Source organism: Cololabis saira, chromosome 3 (genome assembly GCF_033807715.1).
Source record: "Cololabis saira isolate AMF1-May2022 chromosome 3, fColSai1.1, whole genome shotgun sequence".
In the NCBI taxonomy this organism is placed as follows: Eukaryota; Metazoa; Chordata; class Actinopteri; order Beloniformes; family Belonidae; genus Cololabis; species Cololabis saira.
In genome coordinates this window covers 45271406-45291125 of record NC_084589.1, presented here as the reverse complement: position 1 = coordinate 45291125, position 19720 = coordinate 45271406, and the positions used below count along the sequence as shown (strand labels likewise).

The 19720-nt window shown below is 41.2% G+C and overlaps 1 protein-coding gene across 1 annotated transcript; it reads left to right on the top strand.

Moving 5' to 3' along the window:
• The first annotated feature begins 1195 nt into the window (after nucleotides 1-1195).
• On the top strand, nucleotides 1196-2369 carry LOC133440378 (gastrula zinc finger protein XlCGF49.1-like). Its single transcript, XM_061717624.1, has one exon. The coding sequence runs from the start codon at nucleotides 1343-1345 to the stop codon at nucleotides 2054-2056; it is 714 nt and encodes a 237-aa protein (XP_061573608.1). The 5' UTR covers nucleotides 1196-1342; the 3' UTR covers nucleotides 2057-2369.
• The last annotated feature ends 17351 nt before the right edge of the window (nucleotides 2370-19720 follow it).

Below are 19720 nucleotides of genomic sequence, written 5' to 3'. Positions count from 1 at the left end.
GGAGTAAAACAAGGCTGTCCTATTTCTCCATTTTTCTTCATAATAGCTACAGAAATGCTCTCTATCCTTATCAAAAATTCCAATATTGCACCGTTAGAGGTACTTGGAATACATGTAATAATTAGCCAGTTAGCAGATGACACTACTATCTTCACGAAACAATTATCTGAAGTCCCAAAAATATTGCATAATATTGATATTTTCTCCAAAGCCTCAGGGCTGAAATGAAATTTGAACAAATGTGAGTTAATGCCAATTCACCATAGTCACTTATCAGAGGCATACAACATCCCTATAAAATCTGTTGTCAAATATCTTGGCATTTCCATCTCTAAAGATTCAGCAGAACGTGAAAATAAAAATGTGTGGAGGGTAATTGATGAATGCCAAACCAAACTTAACTCCTGGTTATTAAGAGACATCAGTTTATTAGGTCGTATCTTCTTAACCAAAATGGGAAGTCTCTCCAGATGTATTTATCCAGCAAACTCGTTGTCTATTCCCAATAACGTAATCAAAAAGATTAATCAGGTTAACTCTGATTTATATCTGGAGAAAGAAAAATAATTACATTAGGAAAACTGAACTGACCAAAGAATTCAAAGATGGAGGCCTGCAAGCTATAGATTATGATTTTATTAATGGAAACCTAAAATGAACTGGTTGAAATCTTTTCTACACAATAAGAGCTTTTGGTATCATATCCCCAGAGTCATTTTTAATAAACTGGGAGGCATTGAACTGTTACTAAGATGCGACTTTACCGTTCAAATTTCATGCTTTAGACTTAATCGTTTATTTTGTAGAAAAGATGCAGGTCACAGTGGCTCCGTGTAAGATGTGAGACGACTGGCAAAAAACACGATGGTTGAAGGATGCTCATATATGTGTTCATATGCAGGACTTGTAGTTAGATCATTATTTATGATGCGGAAGAAGCCTTTTCTAGAACAACAACTTTATTCTTCAACTGTCTCAAAACCAACGCAGTAACAAAAGAGTACAGTCACAGTGCCGCCTAATGGTCACACAGAGTAATGCACTTGTTTTCAAATATACTACATAGCTGAAGGGGAAGACCAAGGTTCAGGACAAACTTTAAACCTCACACATACAACCAAACAACCAACACTGGGAAGCACTTTTGACTTGTTAAAATCCTATCTTTTTGTCCCTTTTTGTAATTCCAGAACCCCCACAAGAAAATGTTTGTAAGGTGGAGGAGGACGGGGTTTTCAGTGACCAGCACCTGGATAACCTGGAGAGGAGCTGCAGCCCGGACCAGGAGGAACCAGGGCATCCACAGACTACAGAACTGAAGGAAGACTCCAGCGGTCAGGAGATGAAGCACAAGGACGTAGAGGTGGATGTCTCATTGGTCAATGTTGCTGATGTGAAAATTGAAAACGGTGAACCAGGACCAAACTGTGACCAGCTGCTGTTGCACACTTCTCCTGAAGCTCAAAACAAAGATGAGGAAGGAACTGAAAGTTTACGCTCAGACTCCAGTAAAACTGCAGATCCGGAGCCAATGAGACGACACGGTGACCACGAAGATGCTGCTGTCCCGTCAGACAGCAACTGTAAATCAAAGCTGACCAGGACCCACACAGGGAAGAAGGCGTTTTCTTGCAGCACTTGCAGGAAAGAGTTCAGTAAAAGTAGTAATTTAATGGATCACATGAAGATCCACACTGGCGAAAGGCCGTACCTGTGCAACACCTGCAACAAAACCTTTACTAGATCATCACATCTTAAAAGCCACATATACACGCACACGGGCGAGAAGCCCTACATCTGCAAAACATGTGGAAAAAGTTACACACAACGTTCCACCCTGGTGGTTCACTTGAGGATCCACACCGGTGAAAGGCCGTACCTGTGCAACACCTGCAGCAAAACCTTTGCTGATTTATCAAATCTTAAACGGCACATAACCACGCACACGGGCGAGAAGCCATATTTGTGCAAGACGTGCAACAAAGGTTTTAGCTGCAGAATTGATTTGCTGAGTCACATGAAAAATCACCCGGAGGAGAAGTCTGGTAACTCGTGACAAATGAAGCTCATGTTGTCGTCCTCCGGGGGCAGCTGTCCACTCCTGTCTGACCAACAGAAGAAGAACCCACAGAAATCCAACCACCACCTCCTGTGGCTTATGAGCCTAATCCCCTCCCCGCAAGGGTTGCAGGTTCAACCCGGATTTATGCTTCTCCGTCAACTTGACGCAGAGGGAACGATGTGGTTGTGTACTTTTTTTTTTTAAAGTTCTGCATTGAGTTTGTTTGAATCCCTGTTCCTTCTTAAAATTGTTATTTGTTGCTGTTGGTAACTTGCCGTCTCCACGGTGCAAATAAAGAGCTGTTAGTATTTGCTGAAGTTTCTTTAAACGTGACAGTTTATTTCGTTCATCTACAAAGCCTATCTCACACGCCCTTTTTCCCGTCTGTTTATTCTTCACTCACATTCTCTTTGTAAAGTTAATCTGCAGCTCTATGTTGTTAAACTCTCTCCATCTGCTCCGTTCAGAGGTTAGTCCAAGTTTGATATTTTTACGTGTTGAGTTTTTACAACGTTCCTTTGAAAAACATGAAGAAACGAGGACAAAAAAAGAAACGCAACCATCAACACGTCAGAAACAGAACAGCCAACCATCTGTCACCATTTTATAAACTTTAATATCTGCAGCATTAAACAAAAAACCTTGAAGATTTCAGAAGTCAGTGCAGTCAGATACGGTTTGCTTTTATTTCCCTTTTAAAATGTTTTTATTGATTTAGAAAACAAGAACATTTGGTTTAAAGATGAATGAGGAAATGAATGTGATGTGAGATACACATCACGATACTTGAGTCACGATACAATACGATATTGCAGTATTCAAATGTTGGGATATATTGTGATGTTATACATAGTTCGCTGAAAACTGTAAAAGGCTTTAAGCATTTTAAATCTGAGCTGCACGTACATCAGATTATCGTGATAATTCATGGGACAAACTAAGTAAAAACAATGTAATTCAAATGATCCATGCTGTGTTATTGTAACTATATAAGCTAAAGTTACAACATATTTGTGTATACGTTTTTCATATTTAAATAATATGAAATTACCTATTATTGAATCACATGTATACAATCAAGTTGTACTAGATTTACAACTCGTCTGACACATGATTTCTTCTAAAGCTGATGTTGAGATCCGTGTTGAAGCTGCAGATCTGCAGGTTGGAGAGCAGGAAGAAGAGGGAGGATCATCGGGATCAGATTCCAGGAAGAGGACAGACTTTGGATTTAACCCTTTTATATCAGACATCCGTTTAGGAGTAAATGTCTTTTTACCTCAACACATATTTAGTCAGAAATAATCATGAAAAATGTAATTAAATTTTCATTTTAGATGGATGAATTATTTTATTGTTTATAATTCTGGAATATTACACTCTCCATATGTAGAAAGAGCAGCAGTGCCCCCTGGTGGTGAGTTATAAAAGCTCAACATAAACCCAAGAGTGAACAATCTATCGTAATAATAATAAAAACACAAATAAAAAAAGACTTCAGTACATCAACAAGAGGAAAGTTGTCAGTGACGCAGATTATTGGTACAGCGTGATCAGTACAACCGGCATTTAGCTCAGAAAACAATGTGGAAAGAGAAATGTCGTCAAATGAAGTTGAAAAGTGGAGATGCACTTTTGTCCTTTATCCTCAACTTCCTCAATCACGTCATTTTGATCCAGTTTGTTATTTCACTGGTCTTGGCTTCATCAAATGACACATCCAGGGACAGAAGCCGTGCATAGGTGTTCATCCTGTCCAGGTGTTGGAAGGTGAAGTGAAGCCGAAGCCATCGCTTCATCCACTGATCTGTTGGCACGGTAGGAAAACTGATAGGAATCCACTGTGTCAGGAACCATGGAGTTGATGTGGGTTAAAAAAAGATGATCTGCTCTGTTGGTCTCTGGAGAAGGTTTCATGAAAATGTTTCTCCATGAACAAGGACTAAAAATAACGTAAAAGTTCAAGACAGACTAATTATCCACAATGCGCTGAACTAAACTAAGTTGGATATTTAAATGTTTTAATGTCTCAAAGACTTACCATGTGTATTATTTTGAAGCCCATTGCAATAAAGGTTTTTTAACAACATAAATGTTTTATGACAAGTAATAAAGTACACATGAATTCAAAAACATTTTTATTTTATATATTGATATTAACAATCAGAACTCTGAACTAAACTAAGTTGGATATTTAAAGGTTTTGATCTCTCAAATACTTACCATATGTATTATTTCGAGTCCCATTGCAATAAAGGTTTCTTAACAACATAAATGTTTTGTGACAAATAATAAAATACACAAGAATTAAAAAATATTTTTCCATTATTTATTGATATTAACAATCCTATAAATTGCTTCAGGACTCATTGTGTCGGAAAAAATAAAACTCTTTCTAAACCTTCTTGCTTGTGTTGTTTTCTCAGATGTAAATCACTTTGGATAAAAGCGTCTGCTAAATGACAGAAGTCGTAGTAAACCAGTGATGAAAAGAATGTTGTATGCATTTTGTTCTAATTACTTTCGTTGGTAAATGAAATACTTACTGTAACTGTGAGAAGGAACTATGTAGGTGTGGAGGGTAATGACGTGACAGATGAATTAGCAAAAAAGGCAGTACAGGAGGAAAGTATAGAAATCACTTTACAATAAGATTGTCAGAATACACTGAAATCATAAATAAGTCAACAAAAGAAATGTGTCAGAGGGCATGGGGAACTGAAAAGAAAGGGAGGTCTTATTTTGCTATACAGAGCTCAGTGGAAAAAGGAAAATGCACTTTTTACTGTAAAAGGAAAGACTGAGTTGTTATTTCCAGGTTGAGGCTTGGGCATTGTGGGCTGAGGAGTGGGCTGGCTCTGATTGGGAAACACCCGGATGGTAAATGTGAGTGTGGAGGCAGAGAAACAGTGAGACACATCCCCATCCAGTGCAAGAATGACTCTCTACAAAGGAGGAAGCTGTTCAGAGACCTGGGAGCAGCTGGAGAAACTATTTAATCTGCGTAATCTACTCAACCTGGATAACTGGACTAAAATGAAGAAACTGTTGGATTATCTGCACAGTATTGGACTATATAGGAAAATATAATACACTGACAGAGACTTGAATAATGGTCGGTAGAGGGCAGCAATACGACGTTGATGCGTCTAGTCTGCTTAACCCAAAGAAGAAGAAGAAGAAGAGAGGACGGTTCTGTTGTTTCCTTTCTTTTTCCTCTTCAACAATGTCTAAGGTGAATCATCTGAGAGAGTTTATCGGTCAGCGACTAACAGCAGCTGCTGTAGAAATATTGTCAGTGTTTGAAAAAAGCATCTTGGAGTATGAAGAAGAGCTCGACCGTCAGCGCAGACTGTTGGACCTCGCCTGGAAACCTGAAATCAGACTCCACAGAGTCGGTACGTAACCCTGGAAAGTTGAATGAATGAACACATGAGTATGACTCCTACAAGATCCCTTTGTTTCCAGTTAAAAGCCGTGGTGATGAAGCAAACCAACTAAATGGGAAACTCCCCAGCTCAAGCAGCTGCTGATGTGGGATTCGGAAACATCCCGAACTAACTTGTTGTTCTGTTTACTTGGTGCTGCCTTTCATGCTCCATTCACACTCTGGACCAGACTGATATTTCACACTTTATGAATGAATGAATGAATTAATTTTTATTTCGAACATGTATATAAAAAATAAACATTAACATCTTCATATTCACATATGTTGGAAAAAAGGAGTAGGAAGAAGTCTACACTTTTTCCTAGTTCCTACCCCTTTATAACTATGAATTTACATTATTGCTATTATTATATCTACACAATATCCATATAAATATAGTCTCTATAAATAAAATGTAAAACATGCCTATTACTATAAAATCTGTTGTCAAATATCTTGTCATTTCCATCTCTAAAGTTTCAGCAGAACGTGAAAATAAAAATGTCTGGAGGGTAATTAATGAATGCCAAACCAAACTTAACTCCTGGTTATTAAGAGACATCAGTTTATTAGGTTGTATCTTCTTAACCAAAATGGAAAGTCTCTCCAGATGTATTTATCCAGCAAACTCGTTGTCTATTCCCAATAACGTAATCAAAAAGATTAATCAGGTTAACTTTGATTATATCTGGAGAAAGAAAATTAATTGCATTAGGAAAACTGAACTGACCAAAGAATTCAAAGATGGAGGCCTGCAAGTTATAGATTTAGATTTTATTAATGGAAACCTAAAAAAGGAACTGGTCGAAATCTTTTCTACACAATAAGAGCTTTTGGTATCATATCCCCAGAGTAATTTTTTTTGTATAGATATCTTTATTGAGGGCATTAAAAAAAAGAAAAAAAGAAGATTTACAATAACAATATAATTATCAATATTTTCCCCCCTTTTTTTTTACTTTTCATAACATTAATTAAACCAAAATAAATAAATAATAAGATAAAAAAGAAAAAGAAGAAAAAGAAAAATAAATTAAAAAAAGGAATAAATAAATGAGTAAATAAAAATAAAAACAACAGCACACCCTCTCCCCTTCCCTCCGTCACATGGTCAATAAATTACATCATTCAAAATCATTTAACATATGTCTATTAATACTAGAACAAAAATGAATAATAAATATAATCAAGTCCTGTGTAAACACATTCATTAATACAGTATATGATTCAGATCATTTCAGTTCAGAGTCATTTTTAATAAACTGGGAGGCATTGAACTGTTACTAAGATGCAACTTTACCGTTCAAATTTCATGCTTTAGACTTAATCGTTTATTTTGTAGAAAAGATGCAGGTCACAGTGTGAGATGTGAGATGACACTGGCAAAAAACGTGATTGTTGGAGGATGTTCATATATGTGTTCATATGCTGTACTTGTAGTTAGATCATTATATATGACACGGAAGAAGCCATTTCTGGAACAACAACTTTATTCTACAACTGTCTCGATACCAACGCAGTAACAAGAGTACAGTCACAGTGCCGCCTAATGTTCACACAGAGTAATGCACTTGTTTTCAAATATACTACCGTATTTTCACGACCATTCGGCGCACCGTGTGAAAAGGCGCAGCCTCATTTTTGTGTCTCATTTTTAGATTTAAAACACACATACGGCGCAACGACCCAAAAGGCGGAGTCTACAGACACGGAGCTGCACACACGCGCGCCGCAAAACACACACGCCCGCTGCAAAACACACACACCCGCTGCAGAACACACACACAAGCACACAAGTGTGCTTATTTAAAAATAGAGCGGGAGCAAAACTTAGTTTGATTGTATTTTATTTCAGTTTTTACATTAATCAAACCCTTCAAAGTCCCATCTTTCCCCGGCGCGGATCCCGTCTTTCCCCGGCGCGGACCCCGTCTTTCCCCGGCGCGGATCCCGTCTTTCCCCGGCGCGGACCCCGTCTTTCCCCGGCGCGGACCCCGTCTTTCCCCGGCGCGGACCCCGTCTTTCCCCGGCGCGGATCCCGTCTTTCCCCGGGTGGCACGATTTCATGAAGCAAAAGCACCAAGACGGACCTCCATGAAGATGTTCAATTTTAATTTCTTCCGCCAGCGCTTCTGCTTTCAGTTTGAGGATGGTCTCATTCACGTCCGCAACTCACAGGTGCTTCACACGCCCCCTTCTCCCTTTACCGTTCTCATGGTGGCCGTCCGCCTTGCATTACCGTAATACAGGTAATAGATACGGCGCACCGTTTCATTGGGTGCGCAGCACATTTATAAAAGGAAAAAAGAATTTTATGTGCGCCTTATGGTCGGGAAAATACGGTACATAGATGAAGGGGAAGACCGAAGATTCAGGACAAAGTTTAAACCTCACAAAAGAAAGTCATACGGGCCCTGTCTTGGTCAGAGAAATTCCCCCACCCACCCTCTATTTCACCGCTTTGAGTTACTAAGACTGGCTGAGTTAAACAATTATCATAATGCTTGTCTTATGTTTCAAATTGTCAACAGGCTCAACCCTAGACTTAGTAGTCTTGTGCCAATCTCCAGTCCTCAGCACACGTACCAAACAAGAATCAAACCATTAGGGAAATGTCACCGATATGTGCGTGCCAGTATGAGTGTTGTTTGCAGGGGGCCGCAGATTTGGAATAGGATTGATGATGGCCTCAAGGTGTTGCGTTCTATCTCCAAGTTTAAAAGACAACTAAAAAAATAATCTTTTACTAACCTATATATAATTTAAAATGCTTCTTCATGGACTGCTGAGATGTATGTGTGTGACTGTATGTGTATGTAATGTTAAGTATGTATGTTAAGTGTTTTTTTTTTGTGTACTTGTATGCATTTGTCCATCACCATCTCTTTACGGATGGTAACTGCTTATACCATTGACTGTACCCTCACCCTTATATGAACTATGGGCCCCCACCTATAAGCTTTCCTAGCTTCCTTGGGGGACCCATTCACTCTACCCGTTTGATTCAATTGTATTATTATAATTATTATTCTGGTATTGTGAATAAACTCAAACTCAAACAAACTCAAATACAATAAACAATGGGAAGCACTTTTGACTTGTTAAAATCCAATCGTTTTGTCCCTTTTTGTAATTCCAGACCCCCCACAAGAAAATGTTTGTAAGGTGGAGGAGGACGGGGTTTTCAGTGACCAGCACCTGGATAACCTGGAGAGGAGCTGCAGCCCGGACCAGGAGGAACCAGGGCATGCACAGACTACAGAACTGGAGGAAGACTCCAGCGGTCAGGAGATGAAGCACGAGGACGTAGAGGTGGATGTCTCATTGGTCAATCTCGCTGATGTGAGAATTGAAAATGGTGAGCCAGGACCAAACTGTGGCCAGCTGGTGTTGCACACTTCTCCTGAAGCTCAAAACAAAGATGAGGAAGGGACTGAAAGTTTACGCTCAGACTCCAGTAAAACTGCAGATCAGGAGCCAATGAGACGACACGGTGACCACGAAGATGCTGCTGTCCCGTTAGACAGCAACTGTAAATCAAAGCTGACCAGGACCCACACGGGGAAGAAGGTGTTTTCTTGCAGCACTTGCAGGAAAGAGTTCAGTAAAAGTAGTATTTTAATGGATCACATGAAGATCCACACTGGCGAAAGGCCGTACTTGTGCAACACCTGCGGAAAATCGTTTAGAAAATTATCAACAATCGAAAAGCATAAAATGATCCACATGGGCGAGAAGCTCTATGTCTGCAAAACATGTGGAAAAAGTTACAGGCAAAATTCCAGCCTGGTGATTCACTCGAGGACCCACACCGGCGAAAGGCCATACCTGTGCAACACCTGCGGCAAAACTTTTACTTCATTATCACATCTTAAACGCCACATAACCACGCACACGAGCCAGAAGCCTTACATCTGCAAAACATGTGGAAAAAGTTACACAGAACGTTCCGGCCTGCTGGTTCACTCGAGGATCCACACTGGCGAAAAGCCGTACCTGTGCAACACCTGCGGCAACGCCTTTACTCAATCATCACTTCTTAAACGCCACATAACCACGCACACGGGCGAGAAGCCCTACATCTGCAAAACATGTGGAAAAAGTTACAGACTACGTTCCACCCTGGTGGTTCACTCGAGGACCCACACCGGCGAAAAGCCGTACCTGTGCAACACCTGCGGAAAAACCTTTACTGAATCATCAACTCTTAAACGGCACATAACCACGCACATGGGCGAGAAGCTATATTTGTGCAAGACGTGCAACAAAGGTTTTAGCCGCAGAATTCATTTGCTGAGTCACATGAAAAATCACCCGGAGGAGAAGTCTGGTGACTGGTGACAAATGAAGTTCATGTTGTCGTCCTCCCGGGGCAGCTGTCCACTCCTGTCTGACCCACAGAAGAAGAACCCGCAGAAGTCCAACCACCCCCTCCTGTGGCTGATGAGCCTAATCCCCTCCCCACAAGAGTTGCAGGTTCAACCTGGATTTATGCTTCTCCGTCAACTTGACACAGAGGGAACGATGTGGTTGTGTACTTTTTTTAAAGTTCTGCATTGAGGTTGTTTGAATCCCTGTTCCTTCTTAAAATCGTTATTTGTTGCTGTTGGTAACTTGCCGTCTCCACGGTGTAAATAAAAAGCTGTTAGTATTTGCTGAAGTTTCTTTAAATGTGACCGTTTATTTCGTTCATCTACAAAGCCTCTCTCACACGTCAATACACACAATATCGATATTGCGGTATCCAAATTTTACGACATATTGTGATGTTATACATAGTTTGCTGAAAACTGTAAAAGGCTTTATGCATTTTAAAATCTGAGCTGCGTGTACATCAGATTATCATGATAATTCATGGGACAAACTAAATCAAAACAATGTAATTCACATGATCCATGCTGTGTTATTGTAACTATACAAGCTACAGTTACAAAATATTTGTGTACGTTTTTCACATTATTTACATAATATGAAATTAACAATATTATTTAGTCACATGTATAAAATCAAGTTGTACTAGATTTACAACTCGTCTGACTCATTATTTATTATAAAGCTGATGTTGAGATCCGTGTTGAAGCTGCAGATCTGCAGGTTGGAGAGCAGGAAGAAGAGGGAGGATCATCGGGATCAGATTCCAGGAAGAGGACACACTTTGGATTTAACCCTTTTATATCAGACATCCGTTTAGAAGTAAATGTCTTTTTACCTCAACTCATATTTAGTCAGAAATAATCATGAAAATCTAATTACGTTTTCATTTTAGATGGATGAATCATTTTATTGTTTATAATTCTGGAATATTACACTCTCCATATGTAGAAAGAGCAGCAGTGCCCCCTGGTGGTGAGTTATAAAAGCTCAACATAAACCCAAGAGTGAACAATCTATCATAATAATAATTATTATTATTGTAGGAGCCGAATTCATTAGTATTGAGCACTGGATTGGGTGATGGGTTTAATGAATGAAGGCACCTCAGTGGCTCCTTGTCGTAGGAGTGTCTCTGTGGGTGGTCTTTGGGCGTCTACAAATAAGGCTTCTCTTCCGCTCGCACCTGCAGGCTGGCTGGCTTATGGAGGTGGGGTGAGCTGGGAGAGAGCATACTTTGTTGACCGCACAACGCACTACGCACAACGCACTACGCATTTTGTATCTTAATATCAACTCACACTAATTGATTGCTCATTCTTCAAGCTATTTTGCACATATTTATTACAAGTATTTGATTGTATTGTGATAATTGATGCACCGAAATAGTAAACCCCTTTTTTAAACTTGAGCTTATTGTTTGGACAGTGATTATTATATTAATGTGCGCGTCGGACAGTTTTAGTATCTCCCATGCTTAGCCTGCCGGTTGATTGATCAATTGGGGTCATTATCAGCCACTATATAGTCAACAAAGTATACTTGAAGCGTTGATCCACGGAAAGTTCGAGTTGGCGTCCTATTCCTGTGTTTGCAGCGCTTCAAACCAAGAAACGAACGCGCGCGGGCGCGCGCGTCAGCAGCATTAAGGTTTCATTCATTCATTCACAGTCATTCACACGTCCTCTCCTTTTTGATTCATTCATTCACTGTCGCATTCACATGTCCTCTCCTTTGATTCATTCATAACCTGTCTGTGTGGCTGCGGCAGAGCGCACATAGCCGAAACACAGCTGTGGCACGCAAGCCATTCATACAAATACGCACATTGATTATGCGCGCGGGCGCATACACACATTCATTACGCATAAAGGCGCATGTACGCTATTGTTCCCCGTTAGGACAAGCTGCTTTAGCCTATGGCGCCGGTTATAGGCTATTGGTTTGTTATTTTCTGTGCATGTACGGGTTCGGCCCGCATTTAAAAGGCTCTGGTTGGGTCGGCCCGGGAGTGCCGTCTCACACATGAGATATATAGGCACATAAATACCCATCGTTTCATGTTGAAGACATAGGGTTGCATTGATAGTCTAGATTTTGGTTAGGCAGTTTAGGTGGGAACAATAGCTTTGAGATACGCACGCACACACACACACGCACACACACGCACACACACGCACACTTACTCTGGCTGTGTATGCTGTTTTTTGACTTGGGTGTGAATGTTTTTTGTTGGTCTCCAGAATTTTCTCCTCATGGCTATTCTGCCCCATTTGGCTTTGTTTGGATTTTGAATTTGACTTTAAACATTTTAATGCAAAATGAGTTCAAGTTCAAGGCCTGCTTCTAATGTTGATACAAATGAGCAGAAAAGACAATCGATGCTCACTGCCAAAGCATTGGCAAACAAAATTGAATATCTTCAAAAAGAGAGAAAATCTAAGGTTAACAAGATTGAAGCACTTTTAAAAGAACTTAATGGGCTTATGAATAATGTTGATAATGCTCAGTCTGTTACACTCCATCTTCACACTGTGTCTGCACTGTATGATGAAGCAAGAGAACTTCATGATTCTGTCATTTCATTGCTCCATACAGAGGAACGTGAAAGACAAAATGCTTGGTTTGCAAAAGTGCACAAAAACAAAGTTGCTCTCATTGAAAATGCAAACACATGGCTCTCAGAAGTAAATAGCCAAATGCAAGGTGCACTGCAGTTACATGAGGATGTTATCTCTGCCTCATCTCAGTCACATATACCTCTGGTTGAAATACTTGCAGTGAATAATGATATTGATGTTTGTGTTTCAGAACAGAGTCCTGAGGTGGGAACCTCTGTTGCTTTTGACGACGTTAACCCCGATGACAGTATTTCTAATGTTGCAGTTGAGTCATCAAAGAAAAGGAGCACTGCAGGAAGTAGGTGTAGGTCCATTACCTCATCTACTGCATCTGCACGTGTTATTGCAGAAGCAGAAATGGCAGCATTACTAGCTCGTCAGCATCTTCTAAAGGAGAAACATGCTCTTGAAGAAGAAGAAGTGCAGCTTAAGAAGAAGAAAGAGAAGTTGGACCTGGATATGGAGATAGCAGCATCAGCAGCTAAAATAAGCTACTTGAAAGTCTCGAGCACCTCGCAAGTGTCTGTATCTAGCGGGGCAGATGGGATGAATTCCTACCTTGAAAAGAGGACACAAAAGGTTCCTCGTGCGCTGGATGCTGATGCTGAGACCTTTTTCCCTGTGTCAGTGAGGCAGTCATCTCAGCCTGCCTCAACAGGTTTACCACAGTCACGTTCACATCTTGTGGATGCTCGGCCTAAGCAGCCACGTCCATCTTTCCTTGACCCTCAGTCTAAGAAGAATGTGGGGCTGCTGTCTCAATCTGCTTTAGACCATCTGCACCAGAGGCCCAGACTTGAGGTGCTACAAAGTGTAGCCTATGAAGATCATCCTCAGTCGCAGCAGCTGCAGTCAGCTCAGTCAGACCAGCATGCTCCTGTAGAGCAGGGAGGTTCTGATCATGGTCAGCTGATTTCTGTCTTGGAGAGGCAAAACCAGATCACCTCTTTGCTGGCTGAACAACAGTCATTATTCTTTCTTCCTAGGCGCGACATTCAGGTCTTTCATGGTGATCCCTTGGAGTATCAAACCTTCATTAGAGCTTTTGAACACAGCATCGAAGAGAAGACTCACAGTGCCAAAGATTGTCTCTATTATCTTGAGCAGTATACTAAGGGGCAGCCCAGAGACATGGTTCGAAGCTGTCAGCACATGTCCGCAGAAAGTGGCTATGCTAAAGCTAAGTCCTTACTGCAACAGCACTTTGGCGACCCACTGAAGATCACGTCTGCGTATATGGACAAGGTCTTCTTGTGGCCAGCGATTAAGTCGGAGGACGTCGCTGCTCTTCAGTCTTACAGCTTCTTGTTGCGATTCTGCTGCAACACTCTTGAAGAGTTTGAGTCCACACACGAGCTGGATGTCCCCGCTAATATGCAGGCTGTCATTAAGAAGCTGCCATATAAGCTCAGGGACAAGTGGAGAGATGCTGCCTGCAGTTTGCAGGAGAAGAACCACCGTAGAGCCACCTTTCGTGACATAGTTACGTTTATTGAAAGGCAGGTGAAGATCGCCAGCGATCCACTCTTTGGGGACTTACAGGATTCTTCCCCTGCAGTATCGAGAAAGGAAGCGAGGCCCACTAAACCTCAGTCCTTTTCTAGGCCCCAGGGAAGTAGCTTTGCGACCACTGTTGCTTCAGTCAACAGTAGTAATGACACCATAAAGAAGGAGAACAGTCCACCTGTTGGAGTTTGCTTGCTTTGTGGAGCTGGACATACCCTGGACATGTGCTCTCTATTGGCAAAGAGGTCACACAGTGATAAGATGTCCTTCTTAAAAGAGAAAGGGGTGTGCTTTGGCTGTATGTGCATTGGGCACAGAAGCAAAGATTGCTGCAAGCGCCTGGTGTGCAGGGTGTGCAGCTTGAAACATCCTACTTTGTTGCACATTTACTCCAAAGACAGGGAAGGGTCTGCCAAAGGGCAAACGGGAACAGCAGATGGAAGTGCGTTGGTCAAGGTGCAGTCCAGTGGTCTTACTGGGGCCGGAGAGAGTGACTGCACTCTTGCCATACTTCCCGTTCGGGTGAAGTCCAAAAAGGGTCATGCTACAGTGGTCACATATGCTTTCCTTGATCCTGGGAGCTCGGCTTCATTTTGCACAGAAGGGCTTATGAACCAACTGAACCTCTCAGGAAGAAGGTCTGACATTCTCCTAAGGACAATGGGTCAGGAGAAGGTCGTGAGCAGTCACATTGTGAGGGACTTGGAGGTAGCTGGGCTGGACACAGATTGTTTCTGTGAGCTACCTGAACTGTTCACGCAGAATTGCATGCCTGTCCACCAAGGCAACATCCCTAGGCAGGAAGATCTGCGGAATTGGCCGCACCTTGAACACATTGACATAACAGCGATCAACTCAGGGGTAGATCTTCTTATTGGAACCAATGTTCCAAGGGCTCTAGAGCCATGGGAGGTGGTCAGGAGTGTGGGTTGTGGTCCTTATGCCATTCGAACCATGTTGGGTTGGACGGTGAATGGTCCTCTTCGAGGTGACTGCACTAACAACACCGCTTGCATCAGTCATGATGTAACAGTCAATCGGATTTCAGTTGCAAGACTTGAACTGCTGTGGGAGCAGCAGACGAAGGCAGACTTTCCTGAATGCATTCAGGATGAGCATCTCGGGCTGTCGAGGGAAGATCTTGAAGTTAAAACGGTGTCTGTGAACGTGATTCAGGCCAATAAGCGGACAGATGTGGTCATGCAGTTCATTAGTCACTTCTCGTCTCGGTTCCGTCTGAGAAAGATGGTTGGTTGGTTGCTCAGGATTAAGAGGCTGTTGTTGGAGATGGCTCAGAAGCGGAGGCTTCTTGTCTTGTCTGGTCTGGAGGAAGAGAAGCTGCAAGAGGAGATGCAGACTGTCAGAGCTCAAGCTGCGAAGGGTTACCTTTCGGTTGAAGAGCTTGACAACGCAGAAACTGCCATCATTGGCTTTTGCCAAGAGAAGAGGTTTCCTGAACAAATGACTGGCTTGCGGAAAGGAGAAGGCGTGAAGAAAACCAGTCATTTGTACCGGCTCAATCCTATTCTTGAGGGTGGTATTCTAAGGGTTGGTGGCAGGCTTGGGAGAGCAGCCATGCCAGAGGAGGCAAAACATCCAGCTATCTTGGCCAGGGACTTTCACGTTTCCGACCTCCTTCTGCGTCATATTCATCAGGTGACAGGGCATGGTGGACGTAACCACATGCTGTCGGTACTACGTCAGAGATATTGGATCCCAGGCGCCAGCGTTGCTATTAGGAAGGCTCTGTCTAAGTGTGTTATCTGTCGTACTTGCATGCAGTACCAGGACATCAACGGATGGCAGATCTCCCTCTTGACAGGGTTTCACCTGACAAGCCTCCGTTCACTCGAGCTGGAGTCGATTGCTTTGGGCCTTTTGAGGTCTCGCTTGGAGAGCTCATGCTCTATGATCCCTTTTTGCTTGGAGCTCTGGAGCTCTTTAAACCCCCTCTCTTTATTTAGATTTTTTGCAGATGGAGAGGAGAGGATGAAGAATGAAGAGTCCATTGATTATTATTAATTTGTATTGATTTTTTGAATGATTGTAACTTTAAGGTTAATCGAGCTCCTACATAGTTATGCATGTGTAATTAATGCCCAGGCTTAATTAGGGGCCGGAATGTAGGAGCCGAATTCATTAGTATTGAGCACTGGATTGGGTGATGGGTTTAATGAATGAAGGCACCTCAGTGGCTCCTTGTCGTAGGAGTGTCTCTGTGGGTGGTCTTTGGGCGTCTACAAATAAGGCTTCTCTTCCGCTCGCACCTGCAGGCTGGCTGGCTTATGGAGGTGGGGTGAGCTGGGAGAGAGCATACTTTGTTGACCGCACAACGCACTACGCACAACGCACTACGCATTTTGTATCTTAATATCAACTCACACTAATTGATTGCTCATTCTTCAAGCTATTTTGCACATATTTATTACAAGTATTTGATTGTATTGTGATAATTGATGATTAATGTGCGCGTCGGACAGTTTTAGTATCTCCCATGCTTAGCCTGCCGGTTGATTGATCAATTGGGGTCATTATCAGCCACTATAATTATAATAATGATAATAAAAACACAAATAAAAAAAGACTTTAGTGCATCAACAAGAGGAAAGTTGTCAGTGATGCATTTATTGGTACAGCGTGATCAGTACAGCATTTAGCTCAGAAAACAATGTGGAAAGAGAAATGTCATCAAATGAAGTTGAAAAGTGGAGATGCACTTTTGTCCTTTATCCTCAACTTCCTCAAACACGTCATTTTGATCCAGTTTGTTATTTCACTGGTCTTGGCTTCATCAAATGACACATCCAGGGACAGAAGCCGTGCATAGGTGTTCATCCTGTCCAGGTGTTGGAAGGTGAAGTGAAGCCGAAGCCATCGCTTCATCCACTGATCTGTTGGCACGGTAGGAAAACTGATAGGAATCCACTGTGTCAGGAACCATGGAGTTGATGTGGGTTAAAAAAAGATGATCTGCTCTGTTGGTCTCTGGAGAAGGTTTAATGAAAATGTCTCTCCATGAATAAGGACTAAAAATAACGTAAAAGTTCAAGACAGACCTGAGCCCAGTGCAGGGCCCTCCCTGGGTTGGCAGAGGGGAGCAATGTCCAGGACTGTCTAGGTAGGAGCACTGGGTGATGAAATGGGTAAAAAATCGGGGATAAAAAAAAATATATATATAATAAAAAACACAGACTAATTATCCACAATATTTAACCAGTAACAATGAAGTCATTAATGATATGAATGAGGTGGTTAATCATTTTAACAGGTATTTTGTGAGTTTTGGACCAAAGCTGGCAGAAAAATGTGTGATCCTGGATCAGCTGATGGATGGAAGGAAACATTAATAAGTAGAAATCCAGATTTAATGTTTCTCACAGCTGTGGAGGAGAGAGAAATCATAGATATTGTAAGTAAATGTAAAAACAAGGTGTCAACTGACTGTGGTGATATGACAATAGTCAAAAAGGTTATTGATGGATTGTTAACTGACATACAGCTGTAATCAGTCGCTCAGAACTGGGACATTTCCAAAAAAAAATGAAAACTGCAAAAGTCATCCCACTGTACAGAACTGGAGACAGACACCAATTCACTAATTACAGGCCTGATTCTTTACTCCCAACATTTTCTAAGATCTTAGAAAAAGTATTTATTTACAGGTTGGACAAATTAATGCCAATCAAAAGGCCACGCCCCTAATTACGCATTAAACTTCTTGCTTTATATAATTCCAACCTGCCACAATACGAGGAAAAAGAGGCTTCAAACCCCTGCAGAAAACCTGTGGGTGATTCATGCAGGAATGAACCGTCATTCTGAGTTTGGGGGTTAGTTTGGGATCTTTATTCCCTCTAGTGGTTAAATGTTGGAAACTGCAGCTTTAAATGTGTCTTGTATATCTATATATTTCACACCAAAATCAGTTTGATAGTTTGATCAGTTTGATATTTAAATGTTTTAATGTCTCAAAGACTTACCATGTGTATTATTTTGAAGCCCATTGCAATAAAAGTTTCTTAACAACATAAATGTTTTATGACAAATAAAGAACACATGAATTTAAAAATATTTTTCTTTTATTCATTGATATTAACAATCAGAAGCTTATCATATAAATTGCGTCAGCTCTCATTGTGTTGGAAAAAATAAAACTCTGTCTAAACCTTCTTGCTTGTGTTGTTTTCTCAGATGTAAATCACTTTGGATAAAAGCGTCTGCTAAATGACAGAAGTCGTAGTAAACCAGTGATGAAAAGAATGTTGTATGCATTTTGTTCTAAATACTTTTGTTGGTAAATGAAATACTTACTGTAACTGCGAGAAGGAACTATGTCATTTGTTCAGACTCCACTGCAGCCCTTCAGAGTTTGACTTCAAAGAAAACAATAAGAGAAGATCTAGTGTTGGAAATATTAATGGTATTGTGGAGGTTATGCAGAACTGGAATTACTGTGCAGTTTTGTTGGGTTCCTGCCCACATGGGTGTTGATGGCAATGAGAAAGCAGACAATATTGCTAAAAGAGCATTGAAATTGAGTAGTGAGGTAATTATGGAAATTCCTTTTGGTAAAGGTGAAGCAAAATCGTGAATTAGAAAGGCAGTGAGGGATTCATGGCAGAAGGTGTGGGACAACGGTGTAAAAGGGAGACATTTTTATAACATACAGAAGTCAATTAACGTGAAGGTTTTCAAAGGAAAGTGTAGGAGAGAGGAAGTCATCATTTCTAGATTAAGATTAGGTCATACTAGTTTAAAATCAACTCTGTATTTAATGTCAAAGTCCGTGTGTGATAAATGTGATGAGTGTGATGTCACAGAGAATGTAGAGCATGTGATTCTTAAATGTGGCAAGTATGAGGTAGAAAGGAACGCTTTAAGAGACAGGATGTACGAGCTGGGACGGGAATGGAGTTTAGTAGGTTATTAGGGAGGAGTGAGGTGATGAGGGATTGTTATAAGGAAATCCTTGTCTTTCTTAAAGATGCAGGGATAGATAATAAGATTTAAATGTGGTTATCTTATTTTATTTAGGTATTTCCTTTTCCCCCCCTTTAAATTAGACTGTAACATGGTGTAATAATGATCCTGATGTTACACACTCCGGTACAGCAGGTGGCGGTAGAACCTAATAACGTTGGTTGTGATCCGCCATTAAACCTAGAGAAGAAGAAGGAGAGGACGGTTCTGTTGTTTCCTTTCTTTTCCTCTTCAACAATGTCTAAGGTGAATCATCTGACAGAGTTTATCGGTCAGCGACTAACAGCAGCTGCTGTAGAAATATTGTCAGTGTTTGAAAAAAGCATCTTGGAGTATGAAGAAGAGCTCGACCGTCAGCGCAGACTGTTGGACCTCGCCTGGAAACCTGAAATCAGACTCCACAGAGTCGGTACGTAACCCTGGAAAGTTGAATGAATGAACACATGACTCCTACAAGATCCCTTTGTTTCCAGTTAAAAGCCGTGGTGATGAAGCAAACCAACTAAATGGGAAACTCCCCAGCTCAAGCAGCTGCTGATGTGGGATTCGGAAACATCCCGAACTAACTTGTTGTTCTGTTTACTTGGTGCTGCCTTTCATGCTCCATTCACACTCTGGACCAGACTCATATTTCACACTTTACACTCAATCCTTTATTTAGTAGAAAAAAATATAGATCACCGTTTTTTTAGATTCATTAATTCAGCACAGTATAAAAACAGAACAAGTAACATACAAATGTAAAAGAGA